The sequence below is a fragment of the Emydura macquarii genome, unplaced genomic scaffold (genome assembly GCF_026122565.2).
Source record: "Emydura macquarii macquarii isolate MOO-44397 ecotype Brisbane River unplaced genomic scaffold, CSIRO-AGI_Emac_v2 contig_71, whole genome shotgun sequence".
NCBI lineage: Eukaryota > Metazoa > Chordata > Testudines > Chelidae > Emydura > Emydura macquarii.
Window position 1 is genome coordinate 9,934,397 of NW_027130208.1, and position 19,863 is coordinate 9,954,259.

Sequence of the window (19,863 nt, forward strand, 5' to 3'; positions counted from 1 at the left end):
CCATTAATCAAATCATTAGTGAAAACACTGAATAGTATCAGAAACAGGACTCACCCTTGTGGGACCCCACTAAATACTTCCTGCCAGTTTCACAGTGAACCATTGAGAACTACCCTTTGAGTATGGTATTTCAACCACTTTTGCACCCCATCTTACAGTGATCTCATCTAGACCATATTTCCCTAGTTTGCTTATAAGAATGTCATGTGGGACTGTGTCAAAAGCCTTATTAAAACCTGTGATATCTCACATCTACTGCTTCCCACTATCTACTAGGCCAATAACCCTGTCAAAGGAGGAAATGTGGTTGGTTTGGAATGATTTGTTCTGGAGAAATACATGTTGATAGATTTAACACACTTGAAACATTATTGCACTGACTTTAAGTTCAATTGAATTCAGAATTCTAGGTCATACCAAATACTGTAAACTTTATAACAATCTGTCACTTTTTAAAGAAAAGTCACAAACCTGTAGTCGTCGGAACACTCCTGATTTCAAATTTCCAAACCCATAGCAACATTGTAAATGTAAAGTGCTTTCTGCAGATTCCTCATAAGGGATCTGTTCAATTTCCCAATCAAATTCTTCCTCTTCCTCCTCCTCAGCTAGCTCAGCAGAGGTCTCTAGAAATGTTTTGTATCATAAAAAGAAAAGGTTACAGTTACACTGTGACTAAAGTATCAGCTAATGAAAAGATTACTAGTTAATCTATGGAGCAGGGTTTTTTGTTTTACTACTTTTTTAAGCTATTAGAAAAACTTTTATGGTATCAGACCATCCTATAGTTTCCAGAGAAAGGAAAGAAAATGAAAAATTGGCATAGGATTTTGTAACATTTATGGACTTCAGCAATAAGAAAGTCTGCATTAATTTATCTGCTGCTGTTTAGATTTTTTTTCTTTAAAATGGCACTATCTGGCCTGTATATTAAAAAAAACCCACATAACCAAGGAAAGAAATATTGCTAATAATTTGGTAAGACGATAGACAGTCACACAACTGACCACATTTAATCAAGCCTTCTTCTATATGTAACAATGTCCTTAGGTCATTTGCCGGGGCTGAACCTGGGACCTCTAGATCTAATGAGCTTTACTTGTGCTGAAGGACCAGATTGCTGCCTTTGAGCTAAGCTGAGACTCTCAGACCTCTATGCATCATACAAATACTACAGGGAAGCAAAGAATTAGTATGTGTTAACTATATATATATTGAAAGAATGCAAACGTAACTCTTACAAAACACTTTCTCAAATCACATAAAGATGAAATGTACTTCACATAAGGGAAGTTTTCTTGTTTACAAATTCACCTTACAAACTCAAACAAAAAATCAACTATACAAGTTAAACTTTTAAAATACATTGTATATACCAGTGTCGGTAAACATACCTATCTCTTCCACTAATGGTTTAGCTGATCTTGATTTCTTCTGTGCTAACAAAGCTGTCAGCATGTCCAACCCATCAAAATACTGACCAGGAGTCTCCTTAGGCAGTTGAACTGTAAAAATGCCTTGAAAAAAAAGTTAGAATTTGGTTCAGATGTATAACAATTTTAAAGATAAACAGCGTGTAAAAAAATGTACAACCATTTCTCATTATTAAAGCTAAATGATCGGCAAGCTATTTGGGTGTATTTCACCTGGGATGGATGCAATTAAAATCTTCCTTTGTGTTAATCTCTAAGCATTTTAGAGTTAGCCTGGATGCATAAATTCCACAAAAAACATATAATTAAATTATTTTTCAAAAGGAACACAAATGCTGCATCACTATCATTTATGGTGATGTCTTGACACAGCTCATAAAACAAAGATAGAGTAAGAACATTTTTATTTTTAAACCTTTTTTCTCCTCAAATAATCAAGCATAAGATTAAAGAAAGACACATTGAATATTCTGTATAAACATGCATTTGGACGTGACAGACTACATCTTAATAAGTCAAGGTGTTGGTTACAAAACATTTTTGTGGGGCTTTAATTTTGTTAATTGAATAAACTATTGAACCAGATAGTTTACAGTTTTAAACTCCGATGCTGCAGTCACATTCACACAGGCAGATATTGTACTTACATCTGCACAAAGTCCCCTGGCAATCAATGGGCAATGCAATGCACAGCACTCAACACAGATCTGATTACAAGATTCAGGCATTACATTTTGTAAATCTTGAGCAATGTGTATACATATTATTTACCATGAGGTCTGAAAATATGTATTTACTTAAATGTTTTGACATCACCATATGAAATATAATGCAGTTCTCATAGAAAATATTTATGGTATTTTAATTGTATTTTAATTTTTCAAAAATGAGGGTAATCACCATACAGAAATGCATCCAAATATTTCTAGTGTTGCTGCTTCAACACAAGTTAGAATTTCTTTCTGGAACTCCACAAGAAGTTTACTAGTCCTGTCTCGACAGCATACTTTACTTTTGGAGGGATGTAGGAAAGCTGATGTGTATATTTCCATTGGATTCTCTCCTAAGTCTAGCCAAGAATCTGTCTTGAGATTTGCTCTCTCTTTCTACTTACTGAAACTTATTCGGTCTTAGGTTTCTTGCAGGCTGAATGGACTAGTGACCTTGATTCAGTGAGTTATATCGTTCACATCATGTTTACAGAAACCATATACACAGATCTTCCTTTAACAGGAACATTATGATCTGTGCCCATGAAGAATTCAGTCTTCAATACAGAAAGTTCTATTACGAGAGCCACTCTCATTCATGGTTGGTCAGACAATGTCCTTTCAGTAGATAAACACCAGGGACTAGGTCTCCATGCCAGATAGAAGTAGAACATGGAAATGTCATTACTGTCCTCTTTTTAACTAGCATAACCCCTTTGTGTTTATATGGTAAACGTGTATAAGACACTCTGAACTACAGGTTTTAAAACTCATCCAAAAACAGGAGGAACTCCAATTAAACATGCTTTGCTGCAAGTATATTAAAAGTTCTGTGTAATTACAATGCAGCAGAAGGTACATTAGTAGAGACCATGTGCTGTATTTTGAGTAATAAAAAAGATCAACATTATTAACTAATACCTTTGTCCGCATTATAAGATGCTTTTTCTCTTCCATCTTCCACAATTCTTCCAGGAAGAGTCAGTCTATGGTGAAAGATGACATGCCTTATCAAATGCCTGATTTATCCTCCAGACTAATGGCTCAACCAGTAAAACTACATGGCACATTCTGTAGGCAGTACAGGGTATTTAACCACATGACTCCCATTAATTTTAATGGAAGTCATGCAGCTAACTCCCTGTGCACAACTTTGAAAGTTTACCCCCCACGTATTAATGAAAGAGATCAGCATTTGAAAGAGAATTTGATGTTTCTGTTTTCCCAGTCAGCACAGGATCAGAATCATTATAGACAAGACATCCTTGGCACTATGTGGAACAGATAAAGGATTCTGCCATTTCAAGAAATGAAAAGAGTTGACCCAGAATGACAAGACAGGAAAATTCTTCTATTACTTTACACTAACTGATCCACTATTGTTCACCCACCTACTCAACCCCACTTAACGTTAAATGAACATGTGCAAGAGATGAGAGCTGGTGCCCTGATGTTTGAAGCGTCCATAACAAGAGAATGAAAAGAGTTAAAATTACAAGATACTATATATCAGAGAAGGGTTGTCAAACTTTTTCAGTGTGGATGACCTCTTAATATTGAAATTGTTTCATGGATCTTCTATACCATGCATGATTGCATTACTTATCCAATATGAAAAAGTAATATCAGGAAAGCATTTAACATAATTTTACTTCTTTTACTATGATTTAGCAACTGGAAACAAGAAAGACAACTAGAAACATGTAACCAGCCAGCTCTCTGTAAAGCAGCATATAGGAACTACAGCAGTAAAATGTTCTGTAAGACACAGATATAAAGTTCATTCTCTTTTCAATATTTTTATTTTATGAAGTTCAAGGTTTTAAAATCTCTACATTACTTGCCTGAGAAAGTAAGGCTTAGCATAAAACTTAAAATCCTTTCCTTCAAAATACACATCGAACTCAGAAACTTTGGCATAAGGTGCATTGATTGTTACAGTAAGAAAATCTGGATCCTGGCTCAGTTCAAAGGCTGGTGTTATCATGATGAATGCAGATGGACAGGCAACCACACTGTCTGTAAAGTCCTACTGAAAAAAGGAAAAAAGATTATCTTCATAAGAGAACAGAACTACAAAAATAAATACAGTCTCTTCTTCAAAACCCCATGAAGCAAAAGCATTTAAGCTTGGAGCAGAATGTGATATCTTTTATACACCTGTGAATAGAACATCTATGAACAAAGTAACTGTTTACATTTTATTGTCAAAAATTGTAAAATACAATATCTTTGGTTCCTAATTATAGCTCTTTAATCAAACCAACTAAATGAAGGTAAACTCCTACAGTATTTTAAAGTGTCAAGTATATTCAGTGTGTAAAGCACAGAGCTGAAAGTGCTAAGTTTTGTTAATTAACTACCTCTAATAATCTTGTCAATAGAAAAGCAAAAAAGTTTTTAATTTTAGCAAGAAAAAACATTCTAGCTATTTGATTTTTTTTTTTACACTTATACAATGCAAAAGAAATCTTGAGCCCTAGTTACATCATCATGGTGTATACATTTTAACCCATTATTATTCAACTCCCTTCTCCCAAACCCACACTTTTTTTTTCAGAATAATCTTTATAAAATATTTAGGCATATAGTAAGAAAAATGGAAGAGGCAGAAGATGGAATTGATGTGGTTCATGGGACTGCCTTGACACTACACGTATGAGCAAGTGTTAGCTTGCCCTGTTTGATTTCAGTGTTCCTAAAACCTGAGATCTGCTATAGCAGTTGAAAAAAGATCAGTCTAGTAACCTGATGTGTTTTGGCTCCATTGTATTAGCACATCATAGTAATGAAATCCTAACAATGATTAAAATCAGAAAGGCGGGAAAGTCTCAGTAAGTATAACTTCTATAAGAAATAATATAGATAGTCATGAATTTAATAAATGGCTTTTACATAAATATCTTCACAATAAATAATGAAAAGTTTGACAAGGAGCATCTAAACACGTATCAATCATTTTTTTGTCTTTCTGCAAGATACATAATACTCCTGACTTTCAAACACTGCATTCATTCCTGCTTTTAAAAAGCAGATTATAATTTCTCAGGTGCTAAATGTTAGATTTATAATTTTTGTTAACTGAGCTAAATAATAAAATTTGGACAAGAATTGTCCATATGATGGAAAGTATAATAAAACAGAAAAAGAAATCATTAAAAAAATCAGTTAAAATTATGCTTTCAACATGACAAAGAATCACAGTATCAAATTACTCACAATTTCACAGGCTACAATTTTGCTAAGCAACGAAGATATTAACACCTCATTGCACATGTAGAAAAGAGTAGACCCTGAAATGCTGAAATCCAATATTACAGAAAACAGGCTGAAAAATATGAGCATTTATGATGCATTAAAAGCACAACCCTCAAGAAAGACATAATAAGGTCCTTTATTCTACCTTTTAGTTTTTTCAGTAACATATTCTGCATCTATAACTCTTATCAATCCATAAATAATAGGTTTACATTTATTGTGACATTGCAGTCACAGGGCACCATCATTATATTTAATCAAAAGTACAATACACTATGCTATATCAGTCATTCATTATAGTTGAGTATTTCCTATGAATGCCTTTTTTGTATTACAATAGGGATGGGAAGCTGGTTAACGCCCCACAGATACATGTCTATCTTTTAATTCTTCCCCAAACTTCCCTGTATCCATTTTATGAATACATTGTTTCAGAGACTATAAATTATAAACCAGAGAAAAATTATCAGGTTTCCTCATATTTCTAAAGCAGCCATTCATTCATTCACAAAACACTAAGAACTTTTCTTTTAAAAAAAATTCTGAAACACTCATTTCATATCATGCATTAGAAGTGCTCTTTTCATACACTGATCATATGATTTATTTCAACATGTTCTCAAAGAAAAAATGTGATTTTGCTAAAATCACAGATTGTGGTCAGAGTACATTGATGTCACTTATTAACACAGAAAAGCTACTTTGAAACTCAGTCTCCACTCCCACAAAGATTTACGCCCACAAGCAGTCTCACTGGGCTCAATGTCTGTAACATTTGCAGGACCAGGGCCTAAGTAACCAGTAATGTTTAACTGGTCAACATCAACTTAAAAAAATAAATCACATCTGGAGGCAAAAAAGGCAATGCAACCATCCAGGGAAGAATTCTTCCAATGATTGACTGCCACATGCAGCCTTACGCTGCTTCCCTAGCAGTCCCAGGCATATGGATCACTCTTGGGGTGTCAAGTGACTATCCATAATACAGCAGAACCCATTGCCAGCCTGCATAAAGTTGTAAATTAGAGTGTCTCACTGCCGGCCCAGAATCAACATGACCAAAAAGCAACTTAAAATTATCTTTGCCTCTCTTTCCATGATCTGTACCTTCTATGAATTAAAGCTATGGGTCTTATTTCTACAGATGCATCACTATTCCCATTATAAACCCAATTTTTCAAGGAATATTTTAATCAATCAAAAAAATTAATTCCTTCCTATCTTGCAGAAAATTGGTTTAGCTCTTAGAAGACTCCAAAAATATTCTTTTGATCAGTTAGAGATAATTTTCTTTAGGGGGGAAAAAAAAGAAACCTAAGAATTGTGTTTCTTTTTTAAAAGTAAATGTATCAATTATCCTAGATGTCTTTTTGATGGATTTAAAAACAAAATAATTATAATTTGGAAAAGAGCTATTCTGCATGGAAAATAATATTTTCATAACAGTCTTTATTAAACATACTCATGTTCTTATCACCATTACTTCATGTGTAGTGCCATAATACACTTCATTAACAGTGTAAAACCAACAAACACTACCTAATAAATCACACAGCTAATGTTCCCATTGGGTGGGAATGGAAGCAGAGGTGCTAATGCTTTAGCCATCATTTCACTTCAAACCAACACCATGGTTGTCCTTAAACTGAATCTCTGCTGTGTGATACATTCGCCCATGAAAAAATAACATGGATCTAAATATTTGCTAGATATTTCATTTTTTCTCTTTGCAACTCCCATCACTTTAAACACCATATGGTACTTTTCTGACACAATACATTAGCTAAGTGAAAGATAAAGATCCATTACGATATCTATTTCAACAGTTCCCAACCTGAGGTGCACGACCCCCCCGCTGGGGAGGCACCAAAGATTACAGGGGGTCCTTGAGGCATCAGTAATATTGAGATCATTTAGCCCCGAGTCCCAAGCTGGCCGGGTGCAGCAACCCCAAGCTCCACGCCAACTGGAGTGCAGGAGCAGCCCCCTAGCCCCAAGCCAGCCAGGCACCTGCCCGGAGCGGAGCAGCCCCATGCTGGTGGAGAGCTGGAGCAGCCCCAGCCAGCCCACCAGTGCCCACTAAAATAAAATCCTGACCTTGCCTACACTGAGGAATCTGACTGCTTTAACTATACCCCTACAGCTGAAACAGTACAACCCCCTTGTGTGGATGCAATTATGCCGGTATAGCTATTCCCATATAGGACAGGACACTAGCTATACCAGTATATGCAACTTTATAAGTGTAACTGCATCTGTGCTATGGGACTATACTGGACTGAAGCAACTTTATAACCCTATAACCGCACACACCCTATGGCCTTATCTACACTCAAAAAATAAATCGACATAATATAGGCGGACTTACCGCCACCAGAGTAATTACTACAGTGGATGACATCCAAACTGCCCTCTTTGGGTTGGTGGGTGGGAGGCGCAGTGTGGAGAGCTAAAAGACCCACAGGCTGGCTCCGGGTGGGCTGCCCCTCCCCCTTCCCCACCCGGAGCCAGCCCTGGGTTTTCCCCTCCCTGTTCCCAGAATCCCAGAGGGAAGAAGCCCAGCGTTTCTGGCCATGGGGAGTGTAGTCCAGCTCTCCTGCTTCTCCCCCCCCCCCACACACACACACACAAGCCGGCAGCCACCAGTATCCAGCCACAGGCAGCTTCTCCCTTCCCTGCTCACAGCCAGGATCCAGCCAAGCTTCCAGCTGGAGCTGGAACCAGCTGCCTGGGCTGGGGTGGGGGGGCAGGGGTTGGGAGCAGTGAAATTGACAATGACAGCCCCACCACCATGTAAGGGGACCCAGTGTCTACACTGACACCGCCTCGCCCTAACTAAGCCAACAAAAACCCTTCACCTCTTGTCCAGATGGTTTTACTTTGTCAAAACATCGGAGCAGTTTTGTCCGCCACAGGATTTGTGTGTGTGTGTGTGTGTGTGATTGCAGTGTGTACACCAGCACTGTTCTGTCAACAAAAGCTGACTTTTGTCCACAAAACTCTCCAGTGTTAGACCAGCCCTAAGGGTTGGGCCTGTACAAGCAGGGCGGTAAAAATAAAAACCAAAAAGCAGCTGTACCCACACACTGGGCGGGGGGCGGGGGGGGGAATCTCTGCTTCGCTCCTCAACTCCCAGCCTTGAAGGGCACCGAGCCCAGGTCTCCGGGGTCCCTTTGCAGACACTGAAGGGGGAGTGGAGGAAGGGGGGAAGCTGAGCACGGAGGGGCGGCAGGGGGTGGCACCGCGTATCCCGGCCCCACAGAACCGAGGGGCGGGCGGGGCCGCCACGCACCGGCGCGAGAGGGACGCCTCCCTCCAGCCTCGGCCCGGGTTGCGTCGGAGAATGGGCCGGCGTGTGGTGGCTGACGAGGGTCTGGGAGTCTGCTGCGGGCAGCTCTGCCCTGCCCGCCTGGGGGATGGGCCTGTCAGCAGGAGGGGGGAGCGGGTGTCGGTCTCTCCGCGGGGGGAGGGGCTGTTTGTCCATCGGTCGGTAGGTCCTCCGAGGGGGAGGAAGGGTACGTCCGCGGTCAGGCAGTCACGGCAACAGCGGCGGCAGCTCAGCTCACCCACCGCCCACCCCGCCGCAGCCGCCAACCGCCACTTACTGCGGCGCGCGCGGCGCCTCCTCGGCTTCTGCCCTCTCACGCGGACCCAGGCTGCACGCGGCTGGACTGGCTGTGTGTGGCCTGGCTGCGCGACCCGGACGCACATGGCCCGGTGGGGGGGGGGAGGGGACACAAGTGGAGACTCCACCTCCGGAGAGGAGCGTGCAGCCCCGCCCTGCTCTGCTCTCATCTCCACAGGAGCCCCGCCCCTGCTTGTTACTGTGCTGCTGCTCGGCGCCGCCGGCGCTGAAAACACACACACAGCTGCACACGAGTGCCGGGGGCAGCCTGCGCCCAGCCACCTGCCCGCCCGCCCGCGCGGGCCTTGCTCGGGCTAGGAGCGCCCAGCTCATCTGTCCCCTCAACTTACACTGTCCGTGCTGAGGGGAAAGCTGGGGACTCCAGCTGCTCCTTTCACACATCATCCAGACACCTGGGTTCTCTTCCTGTCCTGACCCCAGAATGTGAAGGGGGCAGCAGTGACCCCGCTGGCTCTGATGACGCTTTCTGACAGATGACTGTCATCCACAACAGGGGCTTCCTCTGGATTCAGGGCCGGTCCTGATCTAGAGCAAAAGCCCTCGTGGGGCATCAGGATGGGGCCGGTTTCAGCCCCAGAGGTGGTTCCTTAAGGGAAGAAAAGCCAGTGAAAGCAATGAATACAAATCCTGGGACCCACTCCTCCCTGACAACAACCCTCCTTCCTTCCCTTCCAGGGGTGCCCTCGGGCTGTCTGTAATGTGCTTTGGGCAGCAGGTGCGCATGAAAAGTATCATCATTAGTCCATTAAAAATAAACTTCATTAAAAAGACAGTGTGGTTACAAAGTGAAGCACTCGACAGTCAGGAAATGGTAAAGTTAAGGTTGCCTGTGTAACCTTAACTCTGCCCTCTTTTGTGTCTGCATTATTTTCCTCAAATGATATATTTTTTTCTAACCTTAAATCACTTTTGTAACATCCTGAAGTAATAGGTATCACCATGCACATTGTAGATATGGCCACATATTATTTTATAATTACATTGCAGGGCCAGACCCTTGGAAGTACATGCCACATAAGAGCTAGAAATATTAGTAGGGGTTGTAAGGAAATAAAAGCAACCAAACAGCAAGAAAAAGCAACCAAGGGGAAGAGAGAACAAAATAATACAGAGTGAGGATCAAGAAAATAGAATAGGTGGCTCAAGTTTAAATTAATTTAAAAGATGATAGGACACTGGTTGAGAACTGAAAAATTTATTAAGGGGCAGGGGAAGCCTTCAGAAAGAATAGATAAATGGAGTGACAGATTCTGTGAGTATTATTCACATAAGGAACTTCCACTCACATAAGTAGTCCCACTGAAGTCAACAGGAGAAGGTGAATAAGTTATAGTTGTGAATGACTCTTTGCAGAGACAGGTCCTATCTAAGATCAGAAAGATCAGAAATTCAAAGTTTAAAGAGAAAACAGACAAAGAACCTCAAAGAAAACATTACAAACAGAATAGCTAAAGCTGAGAGGCAAAATACAATCTATAACTTTTATTTAAAATAGCATATAGTGTAAAAGTTAGCACCAAAGTGTAGCTATTATGGAGGATGGACACTCTCATGGTTTTCAGTTCAAAATCATTCAAAATCCACATTTTAAAAGTTTGGTGTATTATGAGAATGAAGACCCCCATTGAAATGCATAATGAATCTCTTTCCTCAATTGGTTGTGGCTTTAAAAAGAAGGAAACACATTCTTCCAAGCCACAGAGAAATGGCCCTTTTTCTTTAAAATATTATAAACACGCCACCTGATGGGAAACCAGAGCATATGAGCAAATAACATATCATTAGAAAACACCTTTGCAACTGGAAAGGAGATGGACCAGCAGTTAAATTGCTGTGCCTAGAGTTTTAGTCATACTCATAAGAAACTATCTCTACTTTAAAGAGGGCCTGGTCAGCATCAACAGAAAGAGCAAAATACTGTTAACTTTCTGTGTCCCTAGGTCTCAATCTCTCTCTTGACACCTGAGTAACTGAGCAAAACATCCCTCACCCATTTCCACCAATCATCTTCCTTTTTCTCCCCCACCACATGAGAAGAATCTGACAGCAGAGCTGCCCAGTCCCAGTCCTAGATTAACAGGCATAGGATTTGTCTTCTTCACCATGATCATAAGGGTTGCTCTTTCTGGCCTCCTGCAATACCAAATCGCCCACACCACAAAACAGTGCACTCCACAAAAGCATGGAGGCCCTAGACACTATGGACCATGTGTCTGGGAAACTCTTGTTTCCCAAGAGTCCCCTCAACAGAGGCATGAATTCAAATCTAGTTTTCATGATCTCACAGAGGCTATGAGGGCCCCGCTTTTGTTATTCACAGATCACCCTTTGGTAAGATCATGAGAGTAAAGAGAGTGGGTGATTCTGATTCAAAGTTAATAACTATAAAGTATGCCCCTTCTTCCAATCACTACACAGACCATTCTGCCTCCCCTAGTCGTCCATCTTTCCCAAGGAGGAAGGAATAGTAGAGAGTATAGAGGCAATAGCATAGAGGCAACATGGCGATTTTAGAAATCTGAAGTGATGCCCTGAAGATGGTTACACCCTTTGAAGAGGGCAGCAGCCTGTTACAGCCACTCATCTTCATGACATCACGTCTTCCAAGCCCTCTGATGAAGCCAGAAAAGCATAAGAACAGCCATACTGGGTCAGACAATGGTCCATCTAGCTCAGTATCCTGTCTTCCGACAGTGGCCAATGCCAAGTGCTTCAGAGGGAATGAACAGAACAGGCCCGCTGATGGGGAAGGAACAGGTGGATAGGAGGATAGATATGTATTCTCCTTGCTTCCACATCTCCTCTTCCACCAAGCCCTCTGCCGCTCATGGGACCTGAGCCAACCTTATTTATTAACCATGGGCCCAGGTGGCATCCTGGGTTCAGCAGTAATCTCCCTGGGGAGTCCAAGGGACCTAGAAAGCTGAGTAGCAGATACCGCCTTCTCAGTCACTGGGGAATCTGCATGATGCATAATAAATAAGTAAACACTTCTGGCAGAAGCCCACTCAAATCTCAGCCATCCCTTCCTAGTGGGGCAATTGGCTGTTCTGCCCTGGGGCCCGGAATTGCTGTCGGTGGGCCTGGAAAAGAACAGGTAATCATCGCATGATCCATCCCATCAGCCATTCCCAGCCTCTGGCAAACAGCAATCCCTGCCTAGCATTACATTAACATTAGTTAGAAATTAGAAAATTAGAAAGAAAAGATTTTGACTTTTCCTGTCTGAATGCCCTTGGGCATCCCCACTAATTTAATGTTCCTTAATCTGAGTTTGTTTTCCAAATCATTGATTTAGTTTCACAGGACTTTATACAGAAACTTTTGTAGTTTTAATTATAAAAACATTATGACCATCAATAGATATTTCAGTAGTTTTATTTCTCATTGTGGCCTTTTATAGTCTTTATTTAAATCTCTCATTTCATTTCCCCAGAGAAGGTGAACCCTGAACCACACTGACATTCTATGTCACTTTTTTGGATTTTTTAAAAAAAGTAATTTAATACCATGTATTAAATAAGTTTCTAGAACTAGACACAGAAAGATAATGGCTAATGGATAGTGACTTTTATTGGTTTGGGATCATGTTTTCAACCTTTAAATGACTTTTTTAAAAGTGAAATTTAAACAAAATCAAGGAAGTATGGTGTAATGTACTTCCTAGTTTGTTTAGGTACATAGAATGACAGACTTGTTCAAGAGTGCATGTGTGTGTGTGTATGTGTCCCTGCACATGCATTGAATGAATGTTTGTGAGAGAGAGAGAGAGATTATATTTAACTGTTAGCTGCTCAAGGATATAAGCCTTAATACTACTACACTTAACACAAAGACTCTGATCATGACCTCGTCTGTGAACCCCAAGTGCCATTTCTGTGTCAGGGAGATTTTCTGCTGGCACAAGGCTAACAGAGAAGTGGCGGGGCATGCCAGGGTTGTGACAAGGAGTTATAGGGGGCAGTTGGCATTGCATTCTGGCTAGACTAAGATGTTGGACAGCTCCACAGGAAGCTCTGGCAGCACAGTGCAAGTTAGAGCAGCCCCTGGAGCTGCACTAACTAACAACTCCAGAAATTCAGAAGACACAAAGATAGCATACATCTGCCTTTGCATCTCAATAACCCCCTCTCCATTTTTGCTGCAGCCCAGAATCAGGATCAAAATCACTTTTAGCCCAAGTGACAGGGTCCTATTTTTGAAGCAGAAGGCCCTGAGTTATTTTGCCGCTTAAAACTGGAATCCAGTCACCAGTGTATGTTATATGTCCCCTCTCTGCCCAGTCCAAAGAGAATGTGAGTCTGTTACTGAGCCTGGCTCTTTAGCTCGAGCATCAGCAGCTCATGCAATTAGCTGTTTCAGTCCCCGGCATTGGCCAAGATGTTAGCTGTAATACACTCTTAAAGTCTTTGTGCCAGAAAACAAAATTGATTAGGAAGGTGTCATTCTTATAGTTATTTTCAGAGTAGAATCAAGCTTTTGATACAATTAATTAGTTAATTCTAGTTCAGCGTTAAAAAGACCCCGGTATTAGCCCTTCACAAGCATTTGGATATACTGTTTTTCAGTGTGCAGGATCACCACATGTTTCTCCAAGTTCTCCTTCTATGCTGTGATACCTTGAACTGGTATCAAAAGTAAAATAGTTATAGGAGTAAGTTTAGCAAAATGCGTGCCCAGTTTCCACATTACATAAGCCATTATTCGCATCATTTACAGGATTGCACAATGAGAAGCCAGCTGGATCTTATGCTAACATTAGAATATAATTTTCTCACTAATACAAAACATTTCATTGTGGGGAGGGGAATGTAAACTATAAAATTACAGAGAGAGCAAATTTTAGCTTGTAAATGTTCTTCTGATGTAGCGAACAAATCTCTCATTATTCAAAAGCCAAATCTTAATGGAAACATGAAGAAATCATTTTGTATGTCATCAGATTCCTCTAAACTGGAAGACTCGTGTGAATGTGATTATAGGGTAGATTTTACTTTATGGCCACAAAGAGATTATCTATTGAAATGTAGCATACACTGATCAGATCAAAGCTATTCAGTTTATGAAGGCTTCTTGATCCTAAGTATTTTCAATAATAATAGAATCATTGCTGATATTTAATGACTGTTTTACATGGCCATGACTGTTTTCTATCTTTGATTGTCTCCCATTCTTTTTGCAGTCCTACGCCAAAGCCTTCAAGAAAATTTTAAAATCTCAAGTATCATATCATAGTAAGTGGACAACAATAGTACAGATGTCGGGCCAAACTAAACCTTGATTCATCTAAAGCACTTGTCTACATGGGAAGGCACCACGTGGCAAACCAGGATGGGAATCTACAGTGCACTAGCTTGCCGTGTGGTAACGTCCTGCTACAGTGCACTAAAAGTACTGTAGTGCACTTGGACTAACTGCCATTTCAAACATTAGTCAAAGTGCACTACAAAACTTTTAGTGTGCTATAGCAGTATCCACACGGGATGTTACTGCCCAGCAAGCTAGTGCATTGTAGATTCACACTCTGTCTTGCCGTGCATCAATTCACTATGTAGACAATCTCTTAGAAGTCAGTGGCGCTGCATCTTGGATTAATTTAATTTATTCAATCCTCATTGCCCCTTCTTGCACTTATTTTTATCAGCTGTCCCAAGCCAAGTGGTTAAAACATTGATACTGTTCCCGACCAATGTCTATGTGTTTAATGAATGTAAACAAAGGTTAGCAGGATATGTTCATGACTCATAGGGCAGATCTACACTACCGCTTAAGTCGATCAAACTTACGTGGCTTATGGGTGTGAAAAAGACACCACCCTGAGCAACGCAAGTTACAGTGACCTAAGTGTGGTCCATACTGGCACTATGTTGGCAGGACATGCTCCCCCACCAACATAGCTTTTATGTCTCACGGAGGTGGCATAGAGCATCTGCACCAGATGCACTATAATGGCGCAGCTGCATCAGTGCGCTTCTAGTGTAGACCTGCTCATAGACAGTTAATTATATTCAATTATATATCACCACCATCAGAAACTGGGATTGTAATCTTGGCAAAGTGGAGAGGGATTGTGAACGTGGCAACTGGGGAGAGGAATGATGGGCCTGCGGGGATGAAAAGAAAGAAGTATTTCATGATTAAGGCAGTGGATTGGGGCTCAGGGAATCTGTGTTTAATTCCTGACTCTGCCACTGATTTCCTGTGTGACATTGGATAAATCATTTTGGACCTGATTTTCAGAGGTTCCGAGCACCCACAATGCCAGTCAAAATCAAGGGGCCCTTCAGATATTTTAGCACCTCTAAAAATCAGGGGTGAAATCTTGGCCTCACTGAAGTCAATGAGGCTTGAATATCACTCCGGCCCTTTAATCTCTCTGTGCCTCAATTCCCTACCTGTAAAATAGGGATAATAATACTTCCCGGCCTCACAGGGGTTCTGTTGGTAGGGCATACAGGTTCGAAGGCAAGGGGAGCCATAAATGTTCCTACATAGATAATAGAGTGGGCAAGGTGAATGCTGGGCATTGCATGTGGCCACTGGACGATGCTGAAACATGCATGTGGAAAATCAGGCTGGAGAGTAGAGCACCAGCATTTCCTTCCAGTTAGCACCAGTAGGGAGATGAAGCAGAGTAACAAGGCTTGCATTTTACCCCTGGCGATTCACAGTCATTTGCACAGTTTATCATCTAAAGAGCTATTTAATCATCAGATGGGACCCCCAAAGAGCCACCAAAACGAGAGACATATTTACAATAGCAGAAGTGTATAACAAGTTAATTTTTAAGTAATAATATATTTGTCAAAACAGTCCAATTAAAGCTACAGTGCAAGACGTTTCGCTTATTTGAGCTGGCCAACACCAAAGATATAGATTTAAACCATCTGTCTGAGTGTCTCTGTCTCTGCAACCGCTGCAAGATATTATCAGGACTTCACATGAATGCCAATTCATTATGCAGCCAAAAAACCAGCTGCGTGCAATGGCGAGTATTGTGGATTTAAAGGCAGTGTAATGTAACTCTGCATAAACCCCTTAGCTACTGCTTTGCTGAGCTGATTTTGCTTGAGTGTATCATCTTACGGTACTTTAGAGAGTCAACATCCCCACTGAATGGCTTGATTTAAAGTAAATGAGAGTGAGCAGATAGGTGAGTGGCACATCACAAGGTATTGCAAAAGTGAAGGGGGGAGATATCCCTGTAAAAATCCCCTATGGTGTTTTGCAAACTTCATAATTTGCAATGGCCCATGGCTCTCCTATATACAAGTTAGATGTGAACAACAGATGGTGTAAAATTGAGCAAGGCACATATCTGAGATTTTGTTAATGATACCTCTTCCTGTTATGAAGAATGAGTGTGTAATTCTTTTAGAGGAAAGTATATAACCGCTGAAAAAAAACTCACGTGTTTGTGCTTGTGTTTCTTCTAAGCTTTTTCATTTATTATTGCTATTTTCCTGCTAGGAAGTCATTTATATTTCGGCATCTGCTCTGAACCTAAGTTAAATTAAGTTTTAAATAGTAAATGTAGGTAGAATTTATCATACAGTTCTAATAAAAGAAGTGCCGTGTCATTCTTTTCAGTTCAGTGAACGCTTTCCAATTATATTAGACTTAAGTACATTGTGGGATACCAAGGATCTCAAATAAGATAATTTAAATCATACAAGGCCTGATCCTGCAGAACTCCCATAAGGTGTTCAGATACTAAGGTGAGAAGCCTGGCATATAAGCCTAGCTAGATAATTTCATGTGAATGAAACAAGATCAGGATCCTTAATGGTTATTTTCTTTATTTAAAAAAAAAATGCTTGAATTCTTTTTAATTTTGTATCTATACTCCTAATATCCAGCAACATTCAATCACATAATTGGAATCTCTATATCAATCTTCCGGGAGTAATTACTAATAGGAAACAGTTACTAGTGTCTCAAATCAGTACTTGCACAGGTTATCAGATGTATGTGTACAACCCTGACCTGAATCTCTTTCAATTCACCTGGGTCTTCTTCCTGTATGTAAAGCTGCCATGGGCAATCTCCAGGGTACTTGGACAAGTCTTTAAAAGTGTTGTGTTACTGTTATTATTAATTGTTATTTGTATTAGGGTGGCCATCTTTAGACACAGTCAAGATCATAGCTCCATTGTGCTAAGGCACTGTGCAAACATGTAATGATCAGGTCTTTTATTTACAAAATCTAAATTTGGGTCCTAAACTACCTGACACTGACCTTTAATAATCCTTTCTGAGTATCTTTAAATAATTATTTTTTCCTAATTGTACCTGTATACTCGGTGTGGGTTAAAAAAATCTTATTTGCAACACTGATGCACAGATATATAGATGTATAAATGTATAGATAAAAAGTATTTTAATGCATTTTTAATTTAGAAAGACCAGGGGAAAACATGCTGGGCAAATTATGCATGTATTCATTAACAATACAAGAAAACTAAATCAAAGCTGGAGCAAACGGGACAGGATGGAGAGCTGCCTTAACAGGATATTAATGGATTCCCTGGGTGGCATAAATCTGGGGTAGCTTCCTTGTTGTGGGGGATCAGGGATGGGACAGAAAGCAGGAGAGGATGTGTTCAGAGCACACCGCTGGGCTCCAGTAATCTCTTGTCAGTGGAGCAGTCCCTAGTGGAGCATTCTTGCCAACATAGTGCAGAACAGCCCTTGACTTGGTCTCCAGGTAGTATAGGATCAGGGGAATAGAAAGGTAGCTTGTCTTTCTCAACCCTTTCTGATTCCTACAGTGAGCCTATTTCACCTGGCCCCAGACATCTGGCCCAGCCTGTTTAACCAAGAAAAGAGTTGTGACTTTGAGTCAAGCAAAATAAGCACGTATTGCAACTAACAGAACATCCAAAGGAGATTCTCCAAAAGAACTCGTTCTGGCAGATCCTTTATCAGTTCTCACACTTTGAGCAGAGTGACTGACAATGTTCTCTTCTCACCATTTATTCTTTGGTGAAGGGCCAACTCCTGCCATTCATACTCCTCATTCTGGCAGGACTGGGTTCTAAAGGGAAATCTGATTTTGAAAGCATAGGGCAGTGTGTCACATATGGAACTGAATACCTAATCATCTTCCTCTTTTGCATGGGATGCATCATTTGCAATGTAATAACCCCTCCACTACCTGTAAGTCTGTATAAGAAAAAAAATCATGGTGAAGTATAGGTATTATTTCAGAAAACTGAGACCACTTGACTTATTTTTTTATCTGGGGCCTAATCTTGTATCCTTTACTCAAATGAGCAGTGCTGTGACTTCAGTGGGATTTCTCAAATTAGTAAATGTTGCAGTGCTAGGCCCTTTATTTAAAAGCTTGATCACTGGGATAGTCTCATGAGAAACACATTTAGCTTTCCTCTGGGCATCAGCCATACAAGCTGACTCTAGCATACTTCAGCACTACACAAATAACTTAAGAATACTCAATGGAACCATAATACAACACAGAGCAGTCACAATTTCAGTTTACTTCCGGAATTAAATGTGTCTCAGGGTATATCTACACTGCAGTAAAAGACCTGGGGCTGGCCTGGGTGAGCTGACTCAGGCTCATGGGGCCCAGGCTGCGAGTCTATAAAACGGAAGTGTAGACGTTTAGGGTTGGGTTGAAGCCGGGCTCTGGGACCCCATGAAGGGAGAAGGTCCCAGAACCAGGGCTCCAGGCCAAGCCTGAACATCTACACTGCAATTTTGAAGCCCCACAGCCTGAGCCCCACAAGCCTGGAATCAGCTTACTTGGGCCAGCTGTGGCTCTGCTCCAGGTCTTGTACTGAGCGTAGACACACTCTTAAAGAGAAAACTTGGGGGCCCTGTTTCCCTAGAACAGATATGTTATTCCAGAGATTTGTGACTATAATGCCTCCATCCTTTGGGTAGTTAAATTCTAGCCCTAAGGGATAATGTTAATACTTAGAATCATAGAATCATAGAGTTGGAAGGGACCTCAGGAGGTCATCTAGTCCAACCCCCTGCTCAAAGCAGGACTAACCTCAGCTAAATAATCCTAGTGAGGGTTTTGTCAAGCCGCAGCTTAAAAACATTTAAAGATGGAGATTCCACCACCTCCCTATACTTGAATTTCTTTAACACCTTTCATCCAAGGACCACAAATCTCCTTATAAACCTCACTGAGAATGATTCCCTAATCTGTGAGATAGGTCAATATTATCATCTCTATTGATCTTGCACTGGTGGGTAAAATAACTTGCCCACGGTCACAGCAAGGCAAGTCCAACGCACAAGAAAAGTAAGTGGATTCTTGCATTCCTGCACTCCCATGAAAATTTAACAGCTCACCACCCATCATAATCTCTTGATGTGTGTGTGTGTGTGTGTGTGTAATAAGGTACAGGTGTGTGTTGCAGTGCATGGTAGAGAGCATCTCAGTGCCTGATTTCCCAATCCGGCAGCACAGAGAAGAAATGTATTTCAGGGACTGATTTCCCCCCATCCACTCCTTTCCTCCACACCACACATACACACTCACATAACCATGGCACTTTGACGACCTGCCAGCCATGAATCTAGCCCTGGGTAATACAGTCAGTGGTAGAACCCAGGAATCCTGACTCACTGTTTCTGCTCTAACCACTAAACAGGACTTTTACGTAGCATCCCTGATCCTAGTCTCTAACTGTGAATTATATGTGAAATTATGACTGTGCTGCAATGAACCAGTTAGTCTGTACGGAATTAGAATTCCACAGTTGTGTGTCATCTATACTGCTAATACCGAATACCGGGAATTCTCTGAGAGCTCCAGAGGCAGGGCCTGTGTTTTGGA

At 40.9% G+C, this 19,863-nt stretch overlaps 1 protein-coding gene across 1 annotated transcript in view; it reads right to left on the minus strand.

Moving 5' to 3' along the window:
* The window catches only part of SHQ1 (SHQ1, H/ACA ribonucleoprotein assembly factor), an 87,010-nt gene extending 83,885 nt beyond the window's left edge, over positions 1-3,125 (minus strand). Inside the window, exons 1-3 of the mRNA XM_067542474.1 lie at positions 3,065-3,125; positions 1,395-1,517; positions 472-626 (exon numbers count right to left, since the gene is read on the minus strand). Coding sequence (XP_067398575.1) covers positions 472-626; positions 1,395-1,458 — 219 coding nt within the window. The 5' untranslated portion in view covers positions 1,459-1,517; positions 3,065-3,125. The remainder of the gene's footprint in view (positions 1-471; positions 627-1,394; positions 1,518-3,064) is intronic.
* Positions 3,126-19,863: the final 16,738 nt, after the last annotated feature.